The following is a 24228-nucleotide window of genomic DNA, read 5'->3' on the forward strand; positions in this document are numbered from 1 at the left end:
GGCAGATTTCTTTTCTTTTTTCTTTTTTTCTTTTTTAGAATTTACATCCAAGTTAGTTAGCATATGGCGCAATAATGATTTCAGAAGTAGAAGCCAGTGATTCATCCCCTACATATAACTCCAAGTGCTCATTCCAACAAGTGTCTTCTTAATGCCCCTTAACTTACCCATTTAGCCCATCCCCCCTACCCACAACCCCTCCAGCAACCCTCAGTTTGTTCTCTATATTTAGGAGTCTCTTATGGTTTGTCCCCTTCCCTGTTTTTATATTATTTTTGCCTCCCTTCCCTTATGTTGATCTGTTTTGTATCTTAAATTTCACATGAGGGAAGTCGTATGATATTTGTCTTTCTCTGATTGACTAATTTCGCTTAGCATAATATATTCTAGTTCCATCCATGTTGTTGCAAATGGCAAGATTTCACTCTTTTTGGTTGCCAAGTAATATTCCATTGTATATATATATACCACATCTTCTTTATCCATTCATCTGTCGATGGACATTTGGGCTCTTTCTATACTTCCACTATTGTCAATAATGCTGCTATAAACATTGGGGTGCCTCTGCCCCTTCGAAACAGCACACCTGTATCCTTTGGATAAATACCTAGTAGTGCAACTGCTGGGTCGTAGGGTAGTTCTATTTTTAACTTTTTGAGGAACCTTCATACTGTTTTCCAGAGTGGCTGTACCAGTTTGCATTCCCCCCAGCAGTGCAAAAGAGATCCTCTTTCCACATCCTCATCGACATCTATTGTTATCTGAGTTGTTAATTAAGCCATTCTGATTGGTGTGAGGTGGTATCTCATTGTGGTTTTGATTTGTATTTCCCTGATGATGAGTGACGTTGAGCATTTTTTCATGTGTCTGTTAGCCATCTGGATGCCTTCTTTGGAAAAGTGTCTCTTCATGTCTTTTGCCCATTTCTTCACTGGATTATTTGTTTTTTGGGTGTTGAGTTTTATAAGTTCTTTATAGCTTTTGGATACTAACTCTTTATCTGATATGTCATTTGCAAATATCTTTTCCCATCCTGTTGTTTGCCTTTTAGTTTTGCTGATTGTTTCCTTCACTGTGCAGAAACTTTTTATTTTGATGAGGTCCCAATAGTTCAGTTTTGCTTTTGTTTCCTTTGGGCTGAGGCAGATTTCTGGTGACCCCAGCATTTTGGGTGATGAGTATGGTCCACAGGAATTGCCCAGAGGAGCAGGAAGTGGGTGGTGCCAGCATACAAAGTTGAATGAATGAGCTTAGTGATGCACAGACTAAGTCATTGGTAACCTGGTCTAGAAAGTCACTTGACCTTAGAACTTTTCTCCCCTTTTTGGACAGGGGAAGGGGTGAGAAACTCCTACTCTTAATTTCTCTCAGCTGTATTTTATTGGATTAGGAATTTGTATTTAGGGAGAGATTTTGCCTCTCCCATTCTTGTGTTGTTTTGGCCACTCTACCTGCCGGGCTACTGTTGGAGCCCTACAGCTGGACTTTAACTAAAAGCCATCCTTTTGGACAAGAAAAAAACGAGATAGTAGAAGTGTGGTATTCATTGATCATTTAACCTCCATTTCATTGCAGATGATGCTGGCCGAATACCAGAGAGTGAAGTCAAAAATGCCTCCCACCATAGAGCAACTGATGGTCCCTCATTTGGCTAAAGTGGACGAAGCTCTCCAGCCTGGCTTGGCTGCACTGACCTGGACATCACTGAACATTGAGATGTACTTAAAAAACACTTTTGCGAAGATCAGTAAGTCTGTCTGAATAGTTATTATTTCTCATTTTTGAAAGGCTGCGTTCTTAACGCCTATGGTATAATTTCTTCTAGATACTGGGATATAAATAATGAAATGAGACCGTTATTCTTAAGCTGTTCCTTAGGGAATTTTACCAAAATACACGAACTCATTAATTTCCTGGAAACTATATGTATTCACTATTTAATTTTATCTCCCAGAGGCTAACTGCATTTAAAAATCATACTTACTATTGGACATTCGACTTTTTTTTTTTTTTTTTTTTTTTTAATTTTTTTTTTCAACGTTTATTTATTTTTGGGACAGAGAGAGACAGAGCATGAACGGGGGAGGGGCAGAGAGAGAGGGAGACACAGAATCAGAAACAGGCTCCAGGCTCTGAGCCATCAGCCCAGAGCCCGACGCGGGGCTCGAACTCACGGACCGCGAGATCGTGACCTGGCTGAAGTCGGACGCTTAACCGACTGCGCCACCCAGGCGCCCCGGACATTCGACTTTCAATAAGATGGTCAATTTAAAGTTGGAAAACTGTGATCCAGAGATGCTGGGTGACTGCCAATGTGATATAGATGTAAGCAGTAAGGGTGAGTTTAGAACCCGGTTTCCTTGCCTCCAAAACAATATTCTTTCCAAAATACAGCTCCCTGGGAACTAAAACAGGAGGAAATAGGCTAACATTCTAGAAGGAGATATTTAATAAAAGGTATAAAAACTTCATAATAAGAGTTATCACAACCAAGTTAGAACAGGCTCTACCAAGCTATACTTTAGTACTTTTCTCCCTAGAGAATATTAGGATTAGAATGTTTGCATTTGGATGTCTTATTATTATGTTACCTGGGACAGGAGCTAGCTTCTAAAGAAGCTCTCCTTAGTTCTCGTATTCTGTTTTCTTTTTGCGATTTACACGAAGGATCTGAGATGGATGTCAGAAGCCCAAGATGACTCTTAGGGAGTTAAAAATCAAGGTATCAGCACAGATAGTTCCTTCTGGAGGCTTTGGGGGAGAGAATCCTTTCCAGTTTCCAGAGGTCACCTACATCCTTTGGCTCATGGTCACTCCATGTTCAAAGCCAGTAACATAGTATTCTTAAATCTCTTTCTCTCTGTTTCTCTGTTTCCATGGACTTTGACTCTCCTTCTTTCCTCTTATAAGGACTCTTATGGCTACACTGCTCCCACCTAGTGTAGATAATTCCCACCTAGATAATTTAGGACAGTTTCTACATCTCAAGATACTTAACTTGATCACATCTGCAAAGTCCCCTTTGCCATATCAGGTAGCATTTGAAGGGGATTAGGATGTGGACATCTTGGGGGATGGGGTGGCTCACAGATGTCCTCGAAGAAGCTTTATAGAATCAGAAACAGTAAAGAATTTTATTGAGCATTCATGCTTACCTAAAAGTGTTGGCTCTCTTCTAGTTGGAAATAAGCTTACCAGGCAAAACTTTTTGGTATCTTGATATTAACTTAGAAATGGTTGAAAACTTTTAAGGCCTTATTCTATAGGAAGTAAAGGTATTTACTTAAGGAAACATTTTACATCTTTGATACATCATGAGTATATAACATGGACTTTCCTGTATTCAATTTTAACTTCATTTCCTAGATGAAAACCGTATCAGAAGAAAAGAGAATTGACTCTGTGGTATCCGTTGAAAACCATACTATCCCTTAGATAGAGCTTTATTAACCATCATTCCTACTTTTGATGTAAAAGTGTTAATTTCCTCTGGAATTGACCTTTCTGTCTGGAACTTAGTGTTCAATATTACTTCAGCACAACTTAAAAAAAATGTACCTTATGATACTAACGTAAAAAAAAAAAAACCGAGGGAATTGTTTCACTTCAATAATATCTGTTGGGGCGCCTGGCTGGCTCAGTTGGTGGAGCATGTGACTCTTGATCTTGGGGTTGTGAGTTCAAGCCCCATGTTGGGTGTAGAGATTACTTAAAAACAAAATCTTAACAGAAAATTATCTGTTGAATACCTCCTGAGGAATAGGTGCAGAGCTGTGTTGACCAAGCAAGGATGACAAGGAGGAATTCTAGAAGAAGAAAAGACACATGAGTAGATGAGTAGGCAATATGGCACACGTAGAGCTAGAAGGATGCTCAGGGGTCAGTGCCAGCGCAGGAGGAGGGGGCAATTCGAATATGTGCAGAGTCACAGGAAGCCTCCTGAGGGAGATGCATTCGAGCCAGTCCTTGACGTCTTGAGTCAGAGAGAGGCAGGTCGAGAGAGCCAGAGCCGGGAAACCAGTTAGAGGAAGGACAGTGTGAGAAAACCAAGCGAGACACAGCGGTCCCCAGTAACCATAATCCTGATTTCACCACTGCAGTTTGGCCGTGTACATTTTTTTTTTTTTTTTTTTTGAAAAAAGAAAAGTGCTTCATCCCTTGTATTCACTTTTATTTTTTCCAAAGAGGACCTGGAATTGCTGCTTGACAGAGTCAACGATCTGATGGAGTTTCGCATTGATGCCATTCTGGAAGAAATGAGCAGCACGCCACTTTGCCGGCTTCCCCAGGAGGAGCCACTTACCTGCGCCGAGTTCCTCCAGATGACAAAGGTTATTAGGAGATTGATGTTTTTATTAAAAATTTTAAAATAAAGGGCATGTTTCGAAGCATAAATTACACATTTTTCTTATGTCTGTAATTGGTCTGTGATAGGTGTGATCAAACGCAGAGCTTTCTGGCAGTAATTTGAAAATGAAGAGGAACGTATCTAAGGAGTCACTTAGACACGAAGAGCAGATCATTTCTTTTCAGACCAGTAGGAGGGGAAATTGCCATGGGACGCATTTCTCGTTTTTTCCATATTTTTTGAAAAATAGAGCTATTTTGTTGAAGAGCTTCCAGTATGCTAATGCTAATTAATAAGGCGATTGTTTTAAATATCTTCAGGGCAGAATTTCTTCCTTAAACATTTCTGTGGAGCACTGCTTCCCAAACAGGTGTCCAATGGTGCACAGTTCCAAAGTCACTGCCAGGAAACCGGGAAAGCTGGGTCTGGGTGCAGATTGCTCAGGGTAAGGACCGTTCCCCCAGTTACCCTGGCAGCTTCTTCACTCATTAACATATTCAAACAACAGCTTTCAGAAGGTCTCCTGGGAGAGCCTTTATAACTTGCTTTGACCCATTATTTCTTACACTTTTTTTTTTTTTTTTCCCAAATGGAACACTTTCTTCCTTATACCAGGATTAAGATCCTACAAAGAGTGTTCCATGAATTGGCCCTTTGGAAATGAGACTTTGGCATCACTGCAGTGTTCTCTATGGGCATCCTGATTATGAGAATTCATCAGTGATGATTTTGATATGGTATGTCAGGAGTCCTCAAGACCACCTCCACTAGAAGGATGATTTATAAGAATGGCCGATTAAGGGATGTCTGAACGGCTCAGTTGGTTGAGTGTCAGACTTCGACTCGGGTCACGATCTCACAGTTCATGGGTTTGAGCCCTCCATCGGGCTCGCTGCTGTCAGCACGGAGCACACTTCAGATCCTCTGTCCCCTGCTCTCTCTCTCTGCCCCTCCCCCCTCTCTCTCTGTCTCTCTCAAAATAAATAAACTTAAAAAAACAAAAAAGAATGGAAGATTGGTAAGAAAGACTCCTGGAAGTCAGCACCTATTTGCACTAAAGACTGAGACTTACTAGAGTGATATAGTAAAGACACCCAGGCCATAGGGAAACGAGGTGGTGGGGGGTTGGAGGAATGCATGTGTGCATTCCTTCTGCTCTCTCACTCTCATGAGGGGCCACACAGAGCTTACTCTCTCTCTAGCAACAAAAATGCAGCAACCTGTTTGCAACATTTCTGCTCAGGGAAGTCCATGAGAAACTCAGTGCCCAAGCTTTTCATTGGGTGTGGTCACATAGGCACCATCTGCCTAGCATGGACCAAAATCCCAGGTATCCAGAAGGAAAACAGGTATGCAGCATAAACCACACTGTTTGCACAGGCCGTGTAGGCGCAGTGAGCCAGTCTTACCAGCTGGGGAGCCGTGGGAACCTTCCCCAAATCCAGGCCCCCAGACACCAGCCAAAGACCAACATCCCAAGCAGAATAGTAGTCTCAGTCCCGTCCCGGTAACACATGTTACCTTTTCTGCATATGTGGTAATCTTCAGTTTACATTAAATTACTACTAGATAACCAAAATTAAATGTCAGCATTTTAGAAATTCCTATTTCTTCCTTCTCTCAGACTCACCAGCTGTGTCTAGACCCCAAACTCCCCCTGCCCGCACGCCCCTGCTCATTTGTCATGCTCTTGCCCTCTGAGAAATCACTTAGCTTCATGGTTTTAATGTTACCCCTATTATCAGTATTATTCTATAAAAATAGATTTCTTTTAAATTTAAGCACAAGCTTTTAAAAATGGGAAAAATACCTTTTTTTTTTTTTTTTATCATTTAGACCATGCTTGTTACAGTTTGGGGTACGGACTATTTTATATGCCTCTCAGTAAAGTTGTGATCCCCTGCTACACGTGCAGCAGATTTTGATTTGTTTTTTATTATCTATTTATTTATTTTTAAAAAATTTATTTAGACAGAGAGAGCACACAAGCAGGGGAGAGGCAGAAAGAGAATCCCAAGCAGACTCCACATTGTTAGTGCAGAGCCTGACACAGGGCTCGAACTCGCAAAGTGTGATTCATTATCTGAGCTGAAATCAAGGGTCAGACACTTAACCAACTGAGCCACCCAGGTGCCTCATATTTTGATTAAAAAAAATAGTTTCTTAAAGTAATCTTTATGCCCAACATGGGGCTCGAACTCACAACCCTGAGATCAAGAGTCGCATGTTCCAATGACTGAGCCAGCCAGGTGCCCCTCCAGCAGATTTTGAATAGTGTTTTTCTCTCCCACTTAACATTTTTTCAAGAACTATTTTTCATGTTGCTATGTGGCTTTTATAGCCACCTTTTTAATGATGCCTTCAAAATATTCTATTGAGTTCATGTACCTTAATTTACTTACTCATTCCCTGTTGCTGGACATTTGGGTGGTTTCCAAAGTTTCGCTATTTTGCCAAGAGCTGCAATGAATATATTTATATGTATCATGTTTTCCCCTTTAGGACTATTTCTTTCTTCAAAGCAAAATTATTGCATCAAAGAATGTGGCTTCATTTAATAGCTCTTAATATTTGTAGCCAACTTGCTTTTCAAAAGGATGGCATCAGCTTCCAATGCCATCGGCAACGTAATGGTACCAATTTCACTATCTTTCAACAGATACTGTTTTATAATAATAGTAATAAATTATAAAAGAGATTTTATTATAAGTTATATAATAAAACAACACATTTATTATAAATAAAATATAATAAATTTATTGAAATAAATAATTTGAAATTATTATAACTTATTCATTTCAGTTTAAGTAGCAGAATCATAGAACCTAATCTTAATTTGCATTTTGCTTACCAAAATGAGTGATTACCAATTAAGTGAATGCTTTCTCTTGAATTTGTTTGCTTTTTTAAAAAAGTTTATTTATTTTGAGAGAGAGAGTGAGAGAGAGAGAATGCGTGCATGCTCACGAGTGAGGGAGGGACAGAGAGACGGGGAGAGAGAGAATACCAAGCAGGCTCCATGCTGTCAGCACAGAGCCCAACACACGGCTCGATTCCAAAAACTGTAAGATCATGACCTGAGCCGAAACCAAGAGTCGGAGGCTTAACCAGCTGAGCCACCCAGACGCCCCAGAATTTATTTACTTGGGGATACAGCAATGAGCAAGACAGATGAAATCCCTGCCTTCATGGAGCCCGTTTTCAAGTTCAGGATTCAGAAGAGCAAATAAACAAAAAAGCCAGTAACCCAACAAGTTAGGAGGTGATAAGCTCAGTGGAAAAAAATTAAGAGGGTAATGAAGAAAAGGAGTATCTGATAGACAGTTGTGATTTATGTTGATGGACAGGGATGACTTCTGCTATTACATTTGAGCAGAGGAAATGAGGGAGAAATCCTTGGGAATAACTTTGGGGAAGAGAATTCCAGGCACAGGGAACAATAAGTGCCCTGAGGCAGAAACTTGTTATGGTAGCTGGAGGAAGATGTTGCGTTAAAGTTCACCAAGTATGTTCTTATGCTGAGGGGGAAGGAGAAAGGGAATGGCTAGTAAGTATGTGTCTGGGAAGCAGGGGAGTCTGTGATTTAGAACTCATGTTGTGTGATTATTCTTAAACAGAAGGGGACTTACCGCATTCACTGAAAAAGGATAAGGGGTTAATGATAGAGGCCAATTTATCTTCTGGGTGAGGGCATGGGGTCAGGGATTTGGGTGAGTCCCCACCTCTTGGCCTTTATTTGCTTTGTGCTGTAAAAATCAAGGTCACTGGCTGAGTATATGGAAGAGGCCAGTGTAAAGATTTGAGGATACAGCTATTATGGGGCCTGGTAGAAGAATGTGACTGTAGTCCTGTAGAATGATTCTGGGTAGCATTAGGGGCCTGACTGAATTTGGGGACCACATTCCCAGTGTCAAGTACGTGCGTTGCCTTGACTTGTGTATGCAAGTGGAAAGGGTTGGTTACCTGGTTCATGTGGGTTGGGCTTCTCCGGGCTGGGGCAGTGGAAGGCTGAGGGAGTGATGGAGGTAAGGATATTGATGAAAGAATGGTTGAAGTGAGAAAGCATGTCATTAGGAAAGGGTGTGTACAGTGAAAGGATTTAGGATACAGACTCTAAAAAATATTAGTGCTCTCAGAAAATAAGTGCTCTCATTTATATGGAATGAGATTAGCAAGTTTGGCAAATGTAGGTCCTGTGGTTATGTGTGCTTTGCTGACCAGTAATAAAAACAAACACTTCCTGAGTACTTACTTTGTGCCAGGCACTATTCTAGTATTTTACATACATTATCTTATGGAATATTCCCAATAACATAAGGTTAGGTTCTATGATAATCACCACTTAATTTTCAGATTGGGAGTCAAAGATTTCCCAGAACTAGGATCTGAACCCAGGAATTTTGGTGCTGGAGTCTCTACTTGTTACTAGATGGTACTAACTCTATCTCATCCCTTACCCAATCTCCGACCTGCCTCTTTTTCATAATTGTCTCAAGGCTAGGGATAGAGATTGGTAGTTGGGTGAAGTTGTGAGTTGGGAGTGAAGTTCTTATTTTATGCTTTATTTGATGATAAAGAAGTTTAATAGTTTATTTCAGGACACATCAGAGTGTTCCTATGTAAATGGTATCAAAATGCCATGTGCCCTGCAGCAGCAGAGTGGAGGTGAAGGTCATTGGTGATGAGGAGGTAAATGAGCCGTGAAGCTGACGTTTGGAGTAGATGGTCCATGAGCACATTAGAAGAGTTTCAAGATGAGTAATGGTGGGCCTTGGAAAGGAACCAGAGACTGTGACCAACTAACAGGGTCTATTATTGCATGGACTTATTGTCCAACTAGGTGGTAAATTGCTGACTGTCTATATCATCTGTCTCTATCTATCTATCTATCTATCTACCTATATCTATCACCCTACAGAACTGATCATAGTGCCCCAATCATTATTAGTTTATATTTGTTAAATCTCATTCTTGAGAAACATGGAATCTCACGAGAGGGGAGTGGAATATCTGAAATTAATTAGGGGCTGACTGTGGCTTGTTGTCAAAGGTGAGGAGAGAAAGAAGGCTGACTAGAGCAGATTGATGTGAAATAAAGGGAGCTTCATGGACAGGCTGATGATAAGCATTTGGAGGTATTTTCTTTACTGTTGGAGAAGTAAGTATAATTTTGGTCTACCTGAGCTGATCAAGTTGGCTTCTTATCTTTAATGCATTCTTTTACATGCCTGCCAGGATTAATGTGAGGGGTGTGGCCCTGCATTATTGGAGGCCAAAATCCAATCTAGAGGCTAAATCTATGGCATTACTACTGGTACTGATATGGTCTTAAGAGTTAGATAAACAGGGGTGCCTGGGTGGCTCAGTTGGTTTAGTGTCCAACTTCAGTTCAGATCATGATCTCATGGTTTGTGAGTGTGAGCCCCGTGTTGGGCTCTGTGCTGACAGCTCAGAGCCTGGAGCCTACTTTGGAGTCTGTCTCCCTCTCTCTCTGTGCTCACACTCTGTCTCTCTTTCTCAAAAAACAAAAAATACATAAACATTAGAAAAAAAAGAACTAGATAAACAAATATGACACTGTTTTTCTTCTTCTTTTTTTTTTTTTTTTGGTAGGACCTTTGTGTAAATGGTGCTCAGATACTAAATTTTAAAAGCTCATTAGTGGAGGAAGCAGTGAATGAACTAATAAATATGTTGCTGGATGTGGAAGTTCTGTCCAAAGAAGAAAGTGACAAAGTATCTAATGTAAATAGTGCTGATTCAAAAAACGAAAGTTCAGGTAAGAGATGGGGTAATGGAAGGGTCTTACTTGTCCAAGGGCATTGCTGAAAACTAAAATTTCATTTGCTATATATCAGTTACTTTCACACTTCTGTAAACACTCTCCCAATTTTATAAGGACATTTATAAATCTGAAGTTATGATTCTGAGCCTATTGTTATTAGTCCCATTATTTTTTTGTGTGAAATTCTACAAGCATGCACCTTGTCAGTAGAGTAGGATGGATGACGGATTGGAATTCCCACTAGAGGATCTCTGTCTGTCCTAAAGCAAACCTTTCATGGGGATGAGGACACTGACAGGCAGAGAAGGAAAGTGATTCCTCCGAGGCTTTATGGCTGTTGATAGAAGAGAGAGCATCAGAACCCAGGTCCCTGAGGCCCCGTCTTGCTTTTTCAGCCATAGCTCAGGCCTCTCCTCCTGTTTCCTCACACTGTGGAGCAGAGAGGCCTCCAATAACCCATGTGGTGCCCCAATTTCCTCTTCCTCACTTTCTAGGAAATCTGACGTCTAAGTATGATTAAACTTGCACGTAATTTATCGTATCTCTTCAATTGTGATAGATGGTTCTCTTTCTTTCCATCTCCCTCCATCTTCTCATCTTGTAACAGCAAAGAGAGAAGGAAATTCCGACACCTTGACGTCATCCCTCAAGGCCCCGGCAGGCCTCTTGCCTTTGGCGACAATCCTGAGAAAGAAGAAGGAGACTGAGATATTAGAAGAGGAAGCCTGCGGGTTACTCTCCCATTTTAACCATCTAAACACGGATGCGCTTCTGAAAGTTACAAGAAACGCACTGGAGGCCATCCGCAAGCGCATTCATTCCTGCAACATGGTGAACTTCCGGGGTAATAATTCTGCACAGCTTGCCTACTGGCGGGTCAGGCATGGTTGCTGCTTGTGTGTGTGTATATTCCTGCTATTTGTAAATAATTTAAAAAAATTACTTTTTTAAAATAAATATAAATTATAATATATAAATTTTTATATAAATTATTATATATAATTATTATATATAATATATAATAAACATATATATTATATATAAATTATACATAAATATATAATTTTATTATATATAATAAATAAATAAATATATAAATTATTTTTATAAATATAAATTATACATAATTAAAAAAATTAAAAAAGTAAATTACCATTTACTAACAGCCTCCGTGTAAGTTTATACTTTATGAACTTTGATTATGCCAATAATTCTGTGAAGTAGGTCTTATTAATCCATTCTTTCCAAAACAGAAAATGTTTTTACTATTTTTGGGTCAATTTGCTACTTTCCAGCTGGTTTGCTCATTCTTAATACAATCATCCTGTCCTCAGCACAGTTCAGAAACACATGTTGTATTCCCAGATGAGCCACAAAAATCCATCAAATCTAGAGACATTCTGCAATTACATTTTAAATTAAAAATTAAAATAAAATATTAATTAGAATAGAAAAATAATAGGGCAATAAACCCTTTTTATTTATTTTGAATATTGGCATTTAAGGGGAAGCATCTTTAATAATTAAAAGTAGATGAGTAACAGTGGATACATTGAAGGGATTTTTTGATTGGTAGCATGGTTTATTATGCTTTATTTCACTTTGGAAGGGAAGATAATCCTTTTATTTAACACCAGGGTATTATTAGAACTTATCAAGCGTTGGTTGATATGCTGAATATTAAATCACATGTATTTCCAACTGTATATATTGCAGGTATTTCCAACTATATAAAGTTACAGACACACATGCACACACACACCCCCACATTTATATATCTATGCTATACTGATACTTATACCTACATGCAACTTTAAAAGCCCCTTAGTTATAAATGGTGAGTTACACCTTATTTCTTCTCCACTCTTTCACTGCTCCCAGTTTGGATTATACACACTGTGGTAGAAAGGTGTTTTATTTGAAATTTTCCCAACTGGTTATGTGCTCTGACTTTGCCTTATTCTGATAGCTATTCTTGTTCTTCATGCCTTGCTTCCTTATTCTCCATTTAACATTTAATTTGGTGGCATGGTGGTATGTGAACAGCATCCTTCTCAGTATTTTGGCTAACAGTTTACATATTTAAGCCTGATCCCACATAGTGGGTGTCCGTTATGGAGGGGGCACCAGTGGCTTGCATCAGTAGAAAATGCGTCGGTCCCACTGAACTGTTGTTATGTTGGATAAAACGAGTTAGTTTTCATTCATCTACTAAATATTTGTCTGATTATATATATCTATTATGTATTGTTCTAGGTGCTTTAGTTTTTCCAGCTTAAAATGAAATAAAACCCACTTTAAATAAAAAATAGTAAGGCTTCCCTCTTTTGTGTTAACTCAGACAGTAACAGTACATCGAAGAGGAAGCAGAACAGTCTGCCCATTTTCCGGGCGGACATCACTCTGGCCATTCCCAACATTGCCATGGCCCCTGCCCTGGAAGACATACAGCAGACGCTGAACAAAGCTGTGGAGTGCATCGTCAATGTCACCAAGGGCATCAGACAGTGGAGCAGCGAGCTGTTGTCTAAGGTGGGTGTGGGTGAAGGAATCATTTCGTATGGAAGATTCTTCTGTTGTGGATGGGGCTGAGCTGAAGAATATCCTTTCACTTTGTAGAAAAAGATGCAGGAAAGAGCAGTGGCTGCTTTGCAGAATAATGAAGACAGTGATTCTGATGCTGAAATTGGAGAAAATGAACCTCAAGGTAAATGTTCCCTTAGTCCTTTTTAACCAGTCATTGAAAACCAACATTGATGGAGCTAAAATGTATTTTCCCTCCGTGCAATTCTTAAATCAGTGTTGATTGGAATATAAATCTATGAGCCAGTTTTAAGTTAATATAATATGAAGATCCACGTATTTTAATATCGCCATTATAAATGGTATATATTTAGTGTATACATCACAGATATGGCTGCCTCACTGATTTCTGGTCCCTGGTAATGAAAAGAACAGGGGGACAAGGAAGACTTTAGTCTCACAGTTTAAAGAGAAACTTGTCATCATTGCAATGAATATTTTCTGACATTTAAGAGATAGTTTGTACTTTAACCCAGTATGTGTCCTGTTGTGCTAATGTGTTGTGATTTTTGCCGTATGTCTCATGGTTTTCATTTATAGTCTGTAAAATTAGAGAACATATGATATCCAGTTGCTAACGATATTAAATGTTGTCTTTAGTCCTGCAAACTCTTTCTACAGCAACCCTGCAAAGGGGAGACGCCATGTAATTTTCAATTATTATCTATATTCCTGCATGGTAAATCAGCTAACCATCACAAGAAACCGAAACAGGTACCTCTTTGGGATAGTCTGTCACTGAGAAAGAGAAAGATAGCTCAGAACAGTGTTGCCCACAACTTACAATAGTATTTATTGAAGCTAAAAAAAAAAAGCGTATGTTATTGTGTTAACTTCAATTTTTATATTATTTGGAAACACTGCTTTACTTCCTAAAATAGTCTAAAATACAGAATTTTCTAAACTCAGAATATGCTCAGTCATGAATTATGTCTAAAATGGAGAAGAAAAAATGTTTAATGAAAAGTTGCCTGTATGTGTTTGTCATGACAAACGAATTAAAAAAATAAGCTGCATGAGAAAAAAATAACAGTTTTGAGATATAACTTACATAAAATGTGTCCTTTATTTATTTAAGAATTTTTCCTTTTAACGTGTACAATTTGGTGGTTTTAGTATATTCACAGAGTTGTATGCCCATCACCCACTATGTAATTTTAGACCATTTTTATCACTCCCCATCCCCCTCCCCCCAGCCCCTGGGAATGACTGACCTACTTTGTCTTTATGGATTTGCTTGCTCTGGACATTTGATATAAATGGAATCATACTGTACATGGTCTTTTGTGACTTCCTTTATTTAGCATAACACTTTCTTTTTCTTAAAAAATTTTTTTTGATGTTTATTTATTATTTTGAGAGAGAGAAAGACAGAGCAAAAGCAGGGGGGATGAACAGAGAGAGAGGGTCAGACACAGAATCCGAAGTGGGCTCCAGGCTCTGAGCTGTCAGCGCAGAGCCCGACGCGGGGCTCGAACCCACAAACCTTGAGATCATGACCTGAGCCGAAGTCAGACACTTAACTGACTGAGCCACCCCGGTGCCCCTCGCATGGTATTTTCAAGGTTCATGTGGTAGCAAAATGTCAGTACTTCATTTCTTTTTATTGCTGAGTCATATTCCATCGTATGGACATGCCACATTTTCCTGATGCATCCGTTAGTTGAGCATTTGCGTTATTTCTGCTTTTGGACACTTATGCATAATACTGCTGTGAACATCTGCGTAAAGTTTTTGTACAGACATGTTTTGTTTTCCTTTCCGTTGGGTCTGTACCGAGGAGTGGCATGGCTGAGTCCGCAGGGTAACTTTAGGCGTAACATTCTGAGGACGTGCCAAACTGTTTTCCAGAGCAGTCGTGCCATTTTCCACCCCCACCAGCGGTGTGTCCGGCTTCCGCAAAAGCCCCCTGCACCCTCACCAGCCCTTGTCTGCTTTGGTTGTAGCCATTCTCGCAGGGGTAAGGTGGCACCTCAGTGGGGGTTAGATTTGCCCTCCCCTAATGACTAATGATGTTGAGCATCTTACTTGGTTTTTGGCCATTTGTATATCTTGTTTGGAGAAATGTCTATTCACATTTTTTGCCCATGTTTTAAAATATTGGATTATTTGTCTTTTTATTGGTGAGCTGTAACAGTTATTTACCTCAATACAAGATCAGATAATTTGCAAATATTTTCTCCATTCTGTGGGTTGTCTTTGACTTTCTTAATGGTATCTTTGAAAGTATAGATGTTTTAATTTTGATTAAGTCCAATTTAGCTGCTTTTTTTTTTTTTTTTGGTGCTTTTGATTTTATATTTAAGAAAGGGTTGTGGGGGGTGGGGTGCCTGGGTGGCTCAGTCTGTTAAGCATCCAATGCCCTGTTTTGGGCTCCCTGCTGACAGAGGTTGGGATTCTCTCTCTCCCTCTCTCTCTCTCTGCCCCTCCCTCACTCGTACTCTCTCTCTCTCTCTCTCTCAAAATAAATAAACTGAAGAGAAAAAAAGAAACAGGGGTGCCTAGTTGGCTCAGTCAGTGAAGCCTCCTACTTTAGCTCAGGTCATGATCTTGCAGTCTGTGGGTTCGAGCCCCACGTTGGGCTCTGTGCTGACAGCTCAAAGCCTGGAGCCTGCTTCAGATTCTATGTCTCCCTCTCTCTCTGTGCCTCCTCTGCTTACACTCTCACTCTCTCTCAAAAATAAATAAAAACATTAAAAAAGAAAAAAAAAGAAGCAGTTGTGGGGCACCTGCCTGGTTCAGTTGGCGGAGCATGTGATTCTTGACCTCCGGGGTAACGAGTTCGAGCCCCATGTTGGGTACAGAGATTGGTTAAAAATAAAATCTTAAAAAAAAAGAAAAAAAAACAGAAAAAAAGAAACTGTTGCTTCACCTAAGGTCATGAAGGTTTACTGCTATGTTTTTTATTTTTTTAACATATTTTATAGTTTTAACTGTTATATTTTGGCCTGTGATCCATTTTGAGTGAAATAGGATTTCAAATTCATTTTTTGCCTGTGGATATTCACTTGTGACAGTACCATTTATTGAAAAGACTGTTTTTTCCCAGCTGCATTTTCTTGGGACCTTTGTTAAGAATCAGTTGACCATAAATGTAAAAGTAAGCATTTATTTTTGCACCCTTGGTTTTATTTCATTGATCTTCTGCACCACCCTGTCTTGGTTACTGAAGCTTTGAAGTAAGTTTTGAAGTTGGAAAACGAATCTTCCAACATTTTCCTTTTTCAAGGTTGTTGATGACTATTCTGGGTCCCTAGTACTTCCATATGAATTTTAGAATCAGCTTGTGAATTTCTACAGAAAAAGGCAGCTGTGATTTTTATAGGCATTGTGCTGAATTACAGAGTATTGAAATGAAATTTGAAAGGATTCAAATAATGCAAAGTACCTTCTCCCACCGTATTGTAAAAATCAGTTACAGGAGATTTGGGAAATTCCCAAATACATAAAAATTAAATAACCCAGTCTGAAATAACCAATGAGCCAAAGAAGAAATCACAAAGGAAATTGGGAAGTACTTTTAGGATGAAAGCAAAGGAAAACACAAAATACCAGAACTTATGAAATGTAGTTATAATAGCACTTGGAAGGAAATTTATAATCTTAAACATGGACATTAAAAAAGAAGAAATACCTTAAATCCATTACCTAGTCTTCTGTCTTAACAAAACTCTTTTCAAGGTCACTATTTTTTTCTTCTAGAGACTGTCATCTGTTGAGCCCCTCTTGTGAATTCTCATTTCATTTATGTTCTCCTCAATCTCAGAATTTGCATTCAACTCTTTTGTATTTCTATTTCATTATTGCTATTCTTTATTTTGTGAGACATGATTCTCACACTTTCTTTTTTTTTTAAAGTTTATTTATTTATTTTGAGAGAGAGAGACAGAGAGAGAAGCAGAGAGAGAGAGAGAGAGAGAGAGAGAGAGAGAATTCCAAGCAGGCTCTGCCCTGTCAATGCAGAGCCCAGTGTGGGACTCAGACTCAGGAACCGTTCGTAAGATCATGACCTGAGTCGAAATCAAGAATTGAAGGCTTAACTGACTGAGCCACCCAGGTGCCCCTTCTTTAATTCTTTAGTTAGGGTTTTCTATTATTCCCTGAACACATTTATAACAGCTGATGTACACATTTTTGTCTAGTAATTCCAATAGTTGGGTTTTCTCATGTAGAGTTTCTATTCACTGCTGTTGTTCCTGTGTGTGGGGACTGCTATTTTGTATCTTTGCATGGCTGACCATTCTTATTTTTGTTAAAAACTTGATATTTTAAAGAATAGAATGTGGCACCTTTGAAAATCTGGCTGTCTTGTCCCCAGTCTGTTGTTGTTGTCACTGTTTGTCTCTTTATTGACTTTATGGACTCTGCTGGACTAATTCTGTAGAATTTGCCTTTCCTGTGGTGTGCACAGCTGGAGTTTCTGGTTAGTTTCATGGTCAGCTAACGATTGCCTAGAGATTTCCTTAATCCTCTGAACCAGTAAGTCTTACACCCTTCGCCTAGGGGATGGTATGTTGGCTGGAGCACCTGACGGCTCAAGAAGTTTTCAGGACTGCCTTAGCCTTTATTTACTGATTGTGCGAGGCCCTGAGTTCAGACAAAGTAAAAGATCAAGGCATTTTAGGTCTTTCCTGGGCATGTGCACAGCTCTGTACATATGCATGACTTTTAGAGCCCCAGGGGATCACGACTTTACAACACCCTCTGTAGATATCTATCTCATTCCTCAGATCTTTAATTTTTTTGGCCAACCTCTTGTTTATCTCAACGAGTACCATTGTCTCAGGCATCTGTGAAGTTAATTGTTACTGCTCGTTTTTTTCTAATAAATGCTTTGGTGATAGGGTTTTTGTTTGTTTGTTTGTTTTTGTTTTTTGTTTTTTTACCCAGTGAATTCTGAGTCAAGTCAAATAAAGATAAACTCTGGATGGGGCTTTTCTAGAGAACATCACGATGAGTCAAATACTCACAATTCTCTGGGGCTTCTTGAGGGGCTCCAAAGCCAGTCTGGCTCCTGGGTGATGCTAAACTGTGGCTGTGTTTCTCAAGGCAAACACATTGCCAAGGAGGGGGCAGTGGACCTAGGGAAGTTAAAACACCTCGAAATTCACTATGGTTGCCAAGATTTTAGCATTTTTTCTTTTTTTTATAATTAAAAATTTTGTAAATATTTATTTTTGAGAGAGAGGCAGAGCATAGTGGGAGAGGGGCAGAGAGAGAGGGAGACACAGTATGCGAAGCAGGCTCCAGGCTCTGAGCTGTCAGCACAGAGCCCAACATGGGGCTTGAACTCACGGACTTCGAGATCATGACCTGAGCTGAAGTTGGATGCTCAACTGACTGAGCCACTCAGGCGCCCCTTAGCATTTCTTCTTAAATAAAGAAACACTACTTGGATTCTTGCAAGCTTTGGGTAATGTCCAGAGTCCTAAAAAATTGATATTGACAAGTTTTCAATTGCTTTTTACAGAGAAGCAGACTGTCAGAGGTCCTTACTTTATAGAAATTTCTTCCTTATAGAAATCCCTTCGTCTTTTTATTTTATTTATTTTCAAAAATTTTTTAATTAAAACATTTTTTTATTTAATTTTTTTAATTTAATTTTTTATTTTTTTAAATTTACATCCAAATTAGTTAGCATATAGTGCAACAATGATTTCAGGAGTAGATTCCTTAGTGCCCCTTACGCATTTAGCCCATCCCCCCTCCCCCCAACTCTCCAGCAACCCTCAGTTTGTTCTCCATATTTATGAGTCTCTTCTGTTTTGTCCCCCTCCCTGTTTTCATATTCTTTTTGTTTCCCTTCCCTTATGTTCATCTGTTTTGTCTCTTAAAGTCCTCATATGAGTGAAGTCATATGATTTTTGTCTTTCTCTGACTAATTTCACTTAGCATAATACCCTCCAGTTCCACCCACGTAGTTGCAAATGGCAAGATTTCATTCTTTTTGATTGCTGAGTAATACTCCATTGTATATATATATACCACGTTTTCTTTATCCATTCATCCATCGATGGACATTTGGGCTCTTTCCATACTTTGGCTGTTGTTGATAGTGCTGCTATAAACATGGGGGTGCATGTGTCCCTTCGAAACAGCACACCTGTATCCCATGGATAAATGCCTAGTAGTGCAATTGCTGGGTCGTAGGGTAGTTCTATTTTTAGTTTTGTGAGGAACCTCCATACTGTCTTCCAGAGTGGCTGCACCAGCTTGCATTTCTACCCCTTCATCTTTTTAAAGCATGTTCCCTATGCTGTTGATATAAATTTCTCTCTCTCCTTTTTTGGTTTTAGATACCTTTGAAATAGCATCTGTAAACTTACCCATTCCTGTGCAAACCAGGAACTATTATAAGAATGTGTCTGATAACAAAGAGATTGTGAAATTAGTCTCTGTGCTTAGCACAATCATCAACTCCACCAAAAAGGTATGTCAAAAGGATTTGCCACCAGAACCCTTTGCTTTACAATATGTACTTGTGTGAATGTCACAAGCTTGTGTCCTACACATAGCCTGGGTCTCACCCACGGTACCTTTGGTGAGGAGCTGTGGAATCTTGGATGTGCTCAGCAAATGTTTGTTTACCTAAAACTTTTTCTTTCTAGGTTGCGAGGTGAAAAAGGACCATTATTCCTATGTTTTATGTTGTGTTCTGTTTAATGCTTTAAGTCTATGTATTTACTGATTTAGTACAAATAAACCTAACTGTTAAAAAATTTTAAGGGGTGCCGGGTGGCTCAGTCAGTTAAGTGTCTGATTCTTGGTTTCGGCTCAGGTCATGATCTCACAGTTCGTGGCCTCGAGCCCCACATCGGGCTCTGCAGCCAACAGCGTGGAGGCTGCTTCGCGTTCTCTTTCTCTCCCTCTCTCTCTGGCCCTCCCGCACGTTCACTGTCTCTCTCAAAATAAGTATATAAACTTAAAAAATTCAAACCACAAGTGAGTACTAGTCAGTACTGACTAGTATCATCTGAAGCAGAATAATGCTTATACTTAATTTTTCCTATTTGTGTAGTCAGGTAAATCTCATAAACTATCAGATGAAAACGTATGTGTATTACCACACGGAGACGAGGTCATAGGGAAAATAAAGCAAATAGGTGTTATCAATTCAAACTTGTACTCGAAAGGGGTGTACGTTAGGATTAAGTTTTCTTCCAACCTGTTCCTCTCTCAGCTCCCCCCTTTCTGTTCAGGCAAGCCTGTTTTTGTCAAAAGGATTCAGAACCCTGAAGTCAGCTTCTACTTACGCACAATTTATAGTCACACTGCCGCCAATACCTGTTGACTCTTTAAAAATGTCTCTCCGTGTTGAGGGAATAGTTGTCACTCAGCAAATACATCTTTTCTATTACTCGGTTCTGATAGAATGAGCTTCATTTGTTTGAAAACATTTTGAGAGCTGCCGTTGCTGTAACCATGTGAAGAAGTATTAATTAAGTTTAATTTTAATGTGTTCCTGAGGGAACTGGAAGCTTTTGCATTTATGCATTTTCAATATTCCTTTCTTAAGATATTGAAGGTCCTGTATTTAATTTTGCCTTAGGGACAGTGTTCACATAATTCAATTTAACAAATATTTATCTAGTGCTTAGTTTATCAAGCTCTGTATGCATGATAAAGTTAAGTATTTTATGGTGATGATAAACATTCAGATATATTTCCAAATGTTGCAGTAATCATGGAACATACAATGAAACAAATCAATAATGAAGCTCATTACTTTCTCTGAATATAAGCAGCCACTATTATGAAAATCTAAGGGTAAGCATAGTCGTTGAAATTAGCATACTGCTGGCAACAAAATGCTTATCTCCGTGTTATTTCTGTCGCATTTGCTTTTATATTACACGAAGGAAGTGTGCAAATCTTAGGCACTTAGAATAACTTGGACTTTTTCCAGACTGACGAGATGGACATAGTGTTTCTGGAAGAATAAATACACACTTCGTCATCATACTAGACATGATCAGCTCTCTATAGCCAAAGACCCTTCTGGGTGATTCTGGCTCTACTATGGAAAATCCTATGATCCCAGCCCTTTTCTTCTTGCCATCGCTGACTGGATCAGATCGTAAACCTGACCTACATTCAGCAGATCCGTAGGCTAGCCACCAACTTACAACATTGCCTGGCTTGGAAAGATGAGCTGGACCAAACAATTTAAATAACCTTGGCAATAAAAATAGCTTCAGCTCTACACCCGCAGTTCGTGCAATTTTTCCTTTAAGCCCTAGGTTACCTCCACTTTAAAAATTCCCAACTTGATAAAGAGTGACACCGTCAGAAAAGATAAATGAGAGTCTCAACGTATTTGGTTAGGGTATGTTCTTAATATTATAAAGTCTAGGATGTTTAAAGAGCTCAGGATTCTGGAATTTCTACCCATATTTTGGCATCTTTGGTAATCTGTAATTCATTCTCCACGTCATCCTACACTTGTGAATGTCTGCATACTTTTGCAATTCATTCTGGGTGTGCATGTCAACATCTCAGTCCATGCAAGGGGGTCACTTTGGCTGGGATAAGTAGTGGCGGGCTTAGCTTTCCAATTTCAGTTGAAGTCTGGGACGTCTCAACGGCTATTACACCCGAGGCATGTGGGACACTTTCGCTGCATTTGGGGATTGGAGTGAAGCCATTTGGTTTAGTGCAGGTTGGTAAGCTTTACTTAAGTGACTGGGCCATTTAGAATGCTGTTGGTATGCTATATTTTTTCAAATAATGGCATTTTAAATTCTATCCCAGTTAAAACATTTTTTTCTCACGCAGATGTATCTCTGAAACTATAATATAAGCCAATAGAAAAAGTTGATGCCCAAGAGGTAGACGCATAAGAAATGAGGAGCCAAATCTTTAATTATTTATAGGTGATATGATTATCTATTATATAAATCCAAGAGGCTGATCTAAAAAAAAAATATGGCCCAATGAGAGTCAGGTTAGAGTTCGTTGAAAGGTAATTATAGGCATTTCTGCTGTCATACAATAAACATTCCTGAAAACACTGTTTTGCAAAGTTGCACATCAAATATCATACGGATTATGAGAAAAACAGAACTGAGGCAGACACACAAAACCTAGGAAAGTTTGTAACCGAGTAGTTACAAAAACAGGGGCAATCATCGTAAAATTTTAACCCATTTAAAAATGGTATCGTAAATAAAGAGCTTTACTGTTAAAAGGTGACAGAACTTGGTAAAAGGTGGGTGTGAGAAACAGTTGAAACAAGGATAAGATGTCCAAAGATCAGGCTGAACGGTGCAGAGAACAGCCTCAAAACAAAGCAGGACCAAACTGGCCCCAAAGGAAAAAGTGCTGGAAGGGGCGTGCACACACAAATGCGCCCGTCCGCGGCCAGCTGCTTTAGCTGGTACAGAACAGCATGCTGGGAAAAATAGCATTTGATAATGTCACCTCCCCATTATGTTGACATCATTCTCTAGTTACCAAACATGAATGAGCCAGTTCATCTTACAGAAGCACACTTTGTAGCAAACAGGACTGTTGATTAAAAAATCAATTTTTTAAACTTATATGCCATCCATAGCCAGTTGTAAAAATAGTGGAAAAGAGATCCTGTTTACAATAATCGCATCGCTGAAAAATACCTAGGAATATGCGCAATAAAGAGTGTCTGGAGTCTCTATGAAGATTCCCATAACACTTAACATGTAATTAAAAAAAAATTGGAAGATTTGGAAACACATACTGTGTTCCTGGATGGGAAGATTTAATATTGCACAGACGTCACTTCTAATCCAATGAGTTTATACATTTTACGTGGTTTCATGCAATCTGCCAGGTGGGGTTTGATACAGGATGTATTCTGTTTGCCCCTCCAGATCTTATCTCCACCCTCTGACCTTATGGAACAAATTAATAGTTTTCCATTGAGGCTTCCAATAGATTTTACCAACGACAGAGTCATGGCAGAGGTCTGGGGCTGGGGGCGGGGGTGTGGGGCAGGGGAAAGAGAGTGACCTTAGCATAATTTTTTCCATAGCACCCCTGTTGTGGCATGATTTTGAACTGTGGGTTTTTAAAAAATTTTTTAAATTTAGTTTTGAAAGAGAGAGAGAGAGAGCATGAGCAGGGGTAGGGCAGAGAGAGAAGGAGACACAGAATCTGAAGCAGGCTCCAGGCTCTGAGCTGTCAGCACAGAGCCCCACACAAGGCTCTCTAACTTACGAACCGTGAGATCATGACCTGAGCCAAAGTCGGACACTTAACCGACTGAGCCACCCAGGCGCCCCTGAGCTGTGCTTTTTGAATGAAGACCCAACTCCAATCAAGAGGGTCTTGTCCACAAAAGTCTTCATGGACTCTCTTTCTAGTTTCTAGAAATTGTCCCCTTCTCCTTTTGGCTAGGAAGGCTAACAATTTCATTGTTACTACTCCTGAGTTACTATGCCCATATTGTATCTAGTACCAATCCTATGTCATTTTTAAATAATTAAACAGCTCACTAATTAAACATTTTATTTTATTATTTTATTTTATTTTATTTTATTTTATTTTATTTTATTTTAGAGAGAGGGGAAGAGCGAGCAGGGAGGTGCAGAGAGAGAGGTAGAGAGAATCTCAAGCAGGCTCTGCACTGCCATCACAGAGCCCAATGTGGGACTTGAACTCATGAACCATGAGATCATGACCTGAGCTGAAATCAAGAGGCGGATGCTTAACTGACTGAGCCACCCAGGTGCCTCACTAATTAAACATTTAATAAATCCACGGGAACCACCAGCAGTTGAGCAACATTCACTTATACCGTGATGCCATTTCCACATCTTCCCTCTGAACACAAATCTGTTATTTGTATTCTAGGAAGTTATTACATCTATGGATTGCTTCAAGCGCTACAATCATATCTGGCAAAAAGAGAAAGAAGAAACAATTATGACGGTTATTACAAAAAACCCCTTGCTTTCTGAATTTGAATCTCAGATTGTCTATTTTCAAAAGCTGGAGCAGGAAATTAATGCCGAGCCGGAGTACATCTGTGTGGGTGCCATTGCTCTGTACACAGGTTGGTTCGTTTTCTTTCATACAGTCATCAAAATTCAACTGTATTGTTCTGTCTCTTTACCTAGATTAGTATGCCAGAGAGTTCTAGCTGTCTTAAAGTTTTTATGGGCTTCAAGTTTTCAGACCAATTTGTAGATTTGTTTTTAATTCCCTTCTGCATAATTATATATTCTGGACTATTTTGAACACTTTGCTGCTAAACCTTGAAAATAAATGCTATTTCAGAGAAAGAGAATGAGTGTGTTGTATTTGCAATTAAAATGCACCCTTCCTTTAATAAATAATTGTAAACATTTGAGGCTAATCTTCAATGGTTTTGATATGTACTTTTTAAAGCATTTTTGGAATATGTGTCGCGTTGTTGTAAGACCAGCTTTATAAAATAAATGACTAAATGATGAGTAGGAAATCTAACTGTTTCCAGTTTAATTTTTTTTATGCACCACAAAGCTGTAAGTTGCAAAGTGTTTATTATTATTGG

General features: G+C 39.2%; 1 protein-coding gene across 1 annotated transcript in view; it reads left to right on the forward strand.

The window, feature by feature from the left end:
- DNAH5 (dynein axonemal heavy chain 5) overlaps positions 1-24228 on the forward strand; it is a 232406-nt gene that overhangs the window by 40810 nt on the left and 167368 nt on the right. Inside the window, 8 exon segments of the mRNA XM_032594188.1 lie at positions 1576-1747; positions 4186-4331; positions 9962-10127; positions 10741-10977; positions 12475-12665; positions 12753-12840; positions 19013-19146; positions 23547-23748. Coding sequence (XP_032450079.1) covers positions 1576-1747; positions 4186-4331; positions 9962-10127; positions 10741-10977; positions 12475-12665; positions 12753-12840; positions 19013-19146; positions 23547-23748 — 1336 coding nt within the window.

The sequence above is a fragment of the Lynx canadensis genome, chromosome A1 (assembly GCF_007474595.2).
Source record: "Lynx canadensis isolate LIC74 chromosome A1, mLynCan4.pri.v2, whole genome shotgun sequence".
In the NCBI taxonomy this organism is placed as follows: domain Eukaryota; kingdom Metazoa; phylum Chordata; class Mammalia; order Carnivora; family Felidae; genus Lynx; species Lynx canadensis.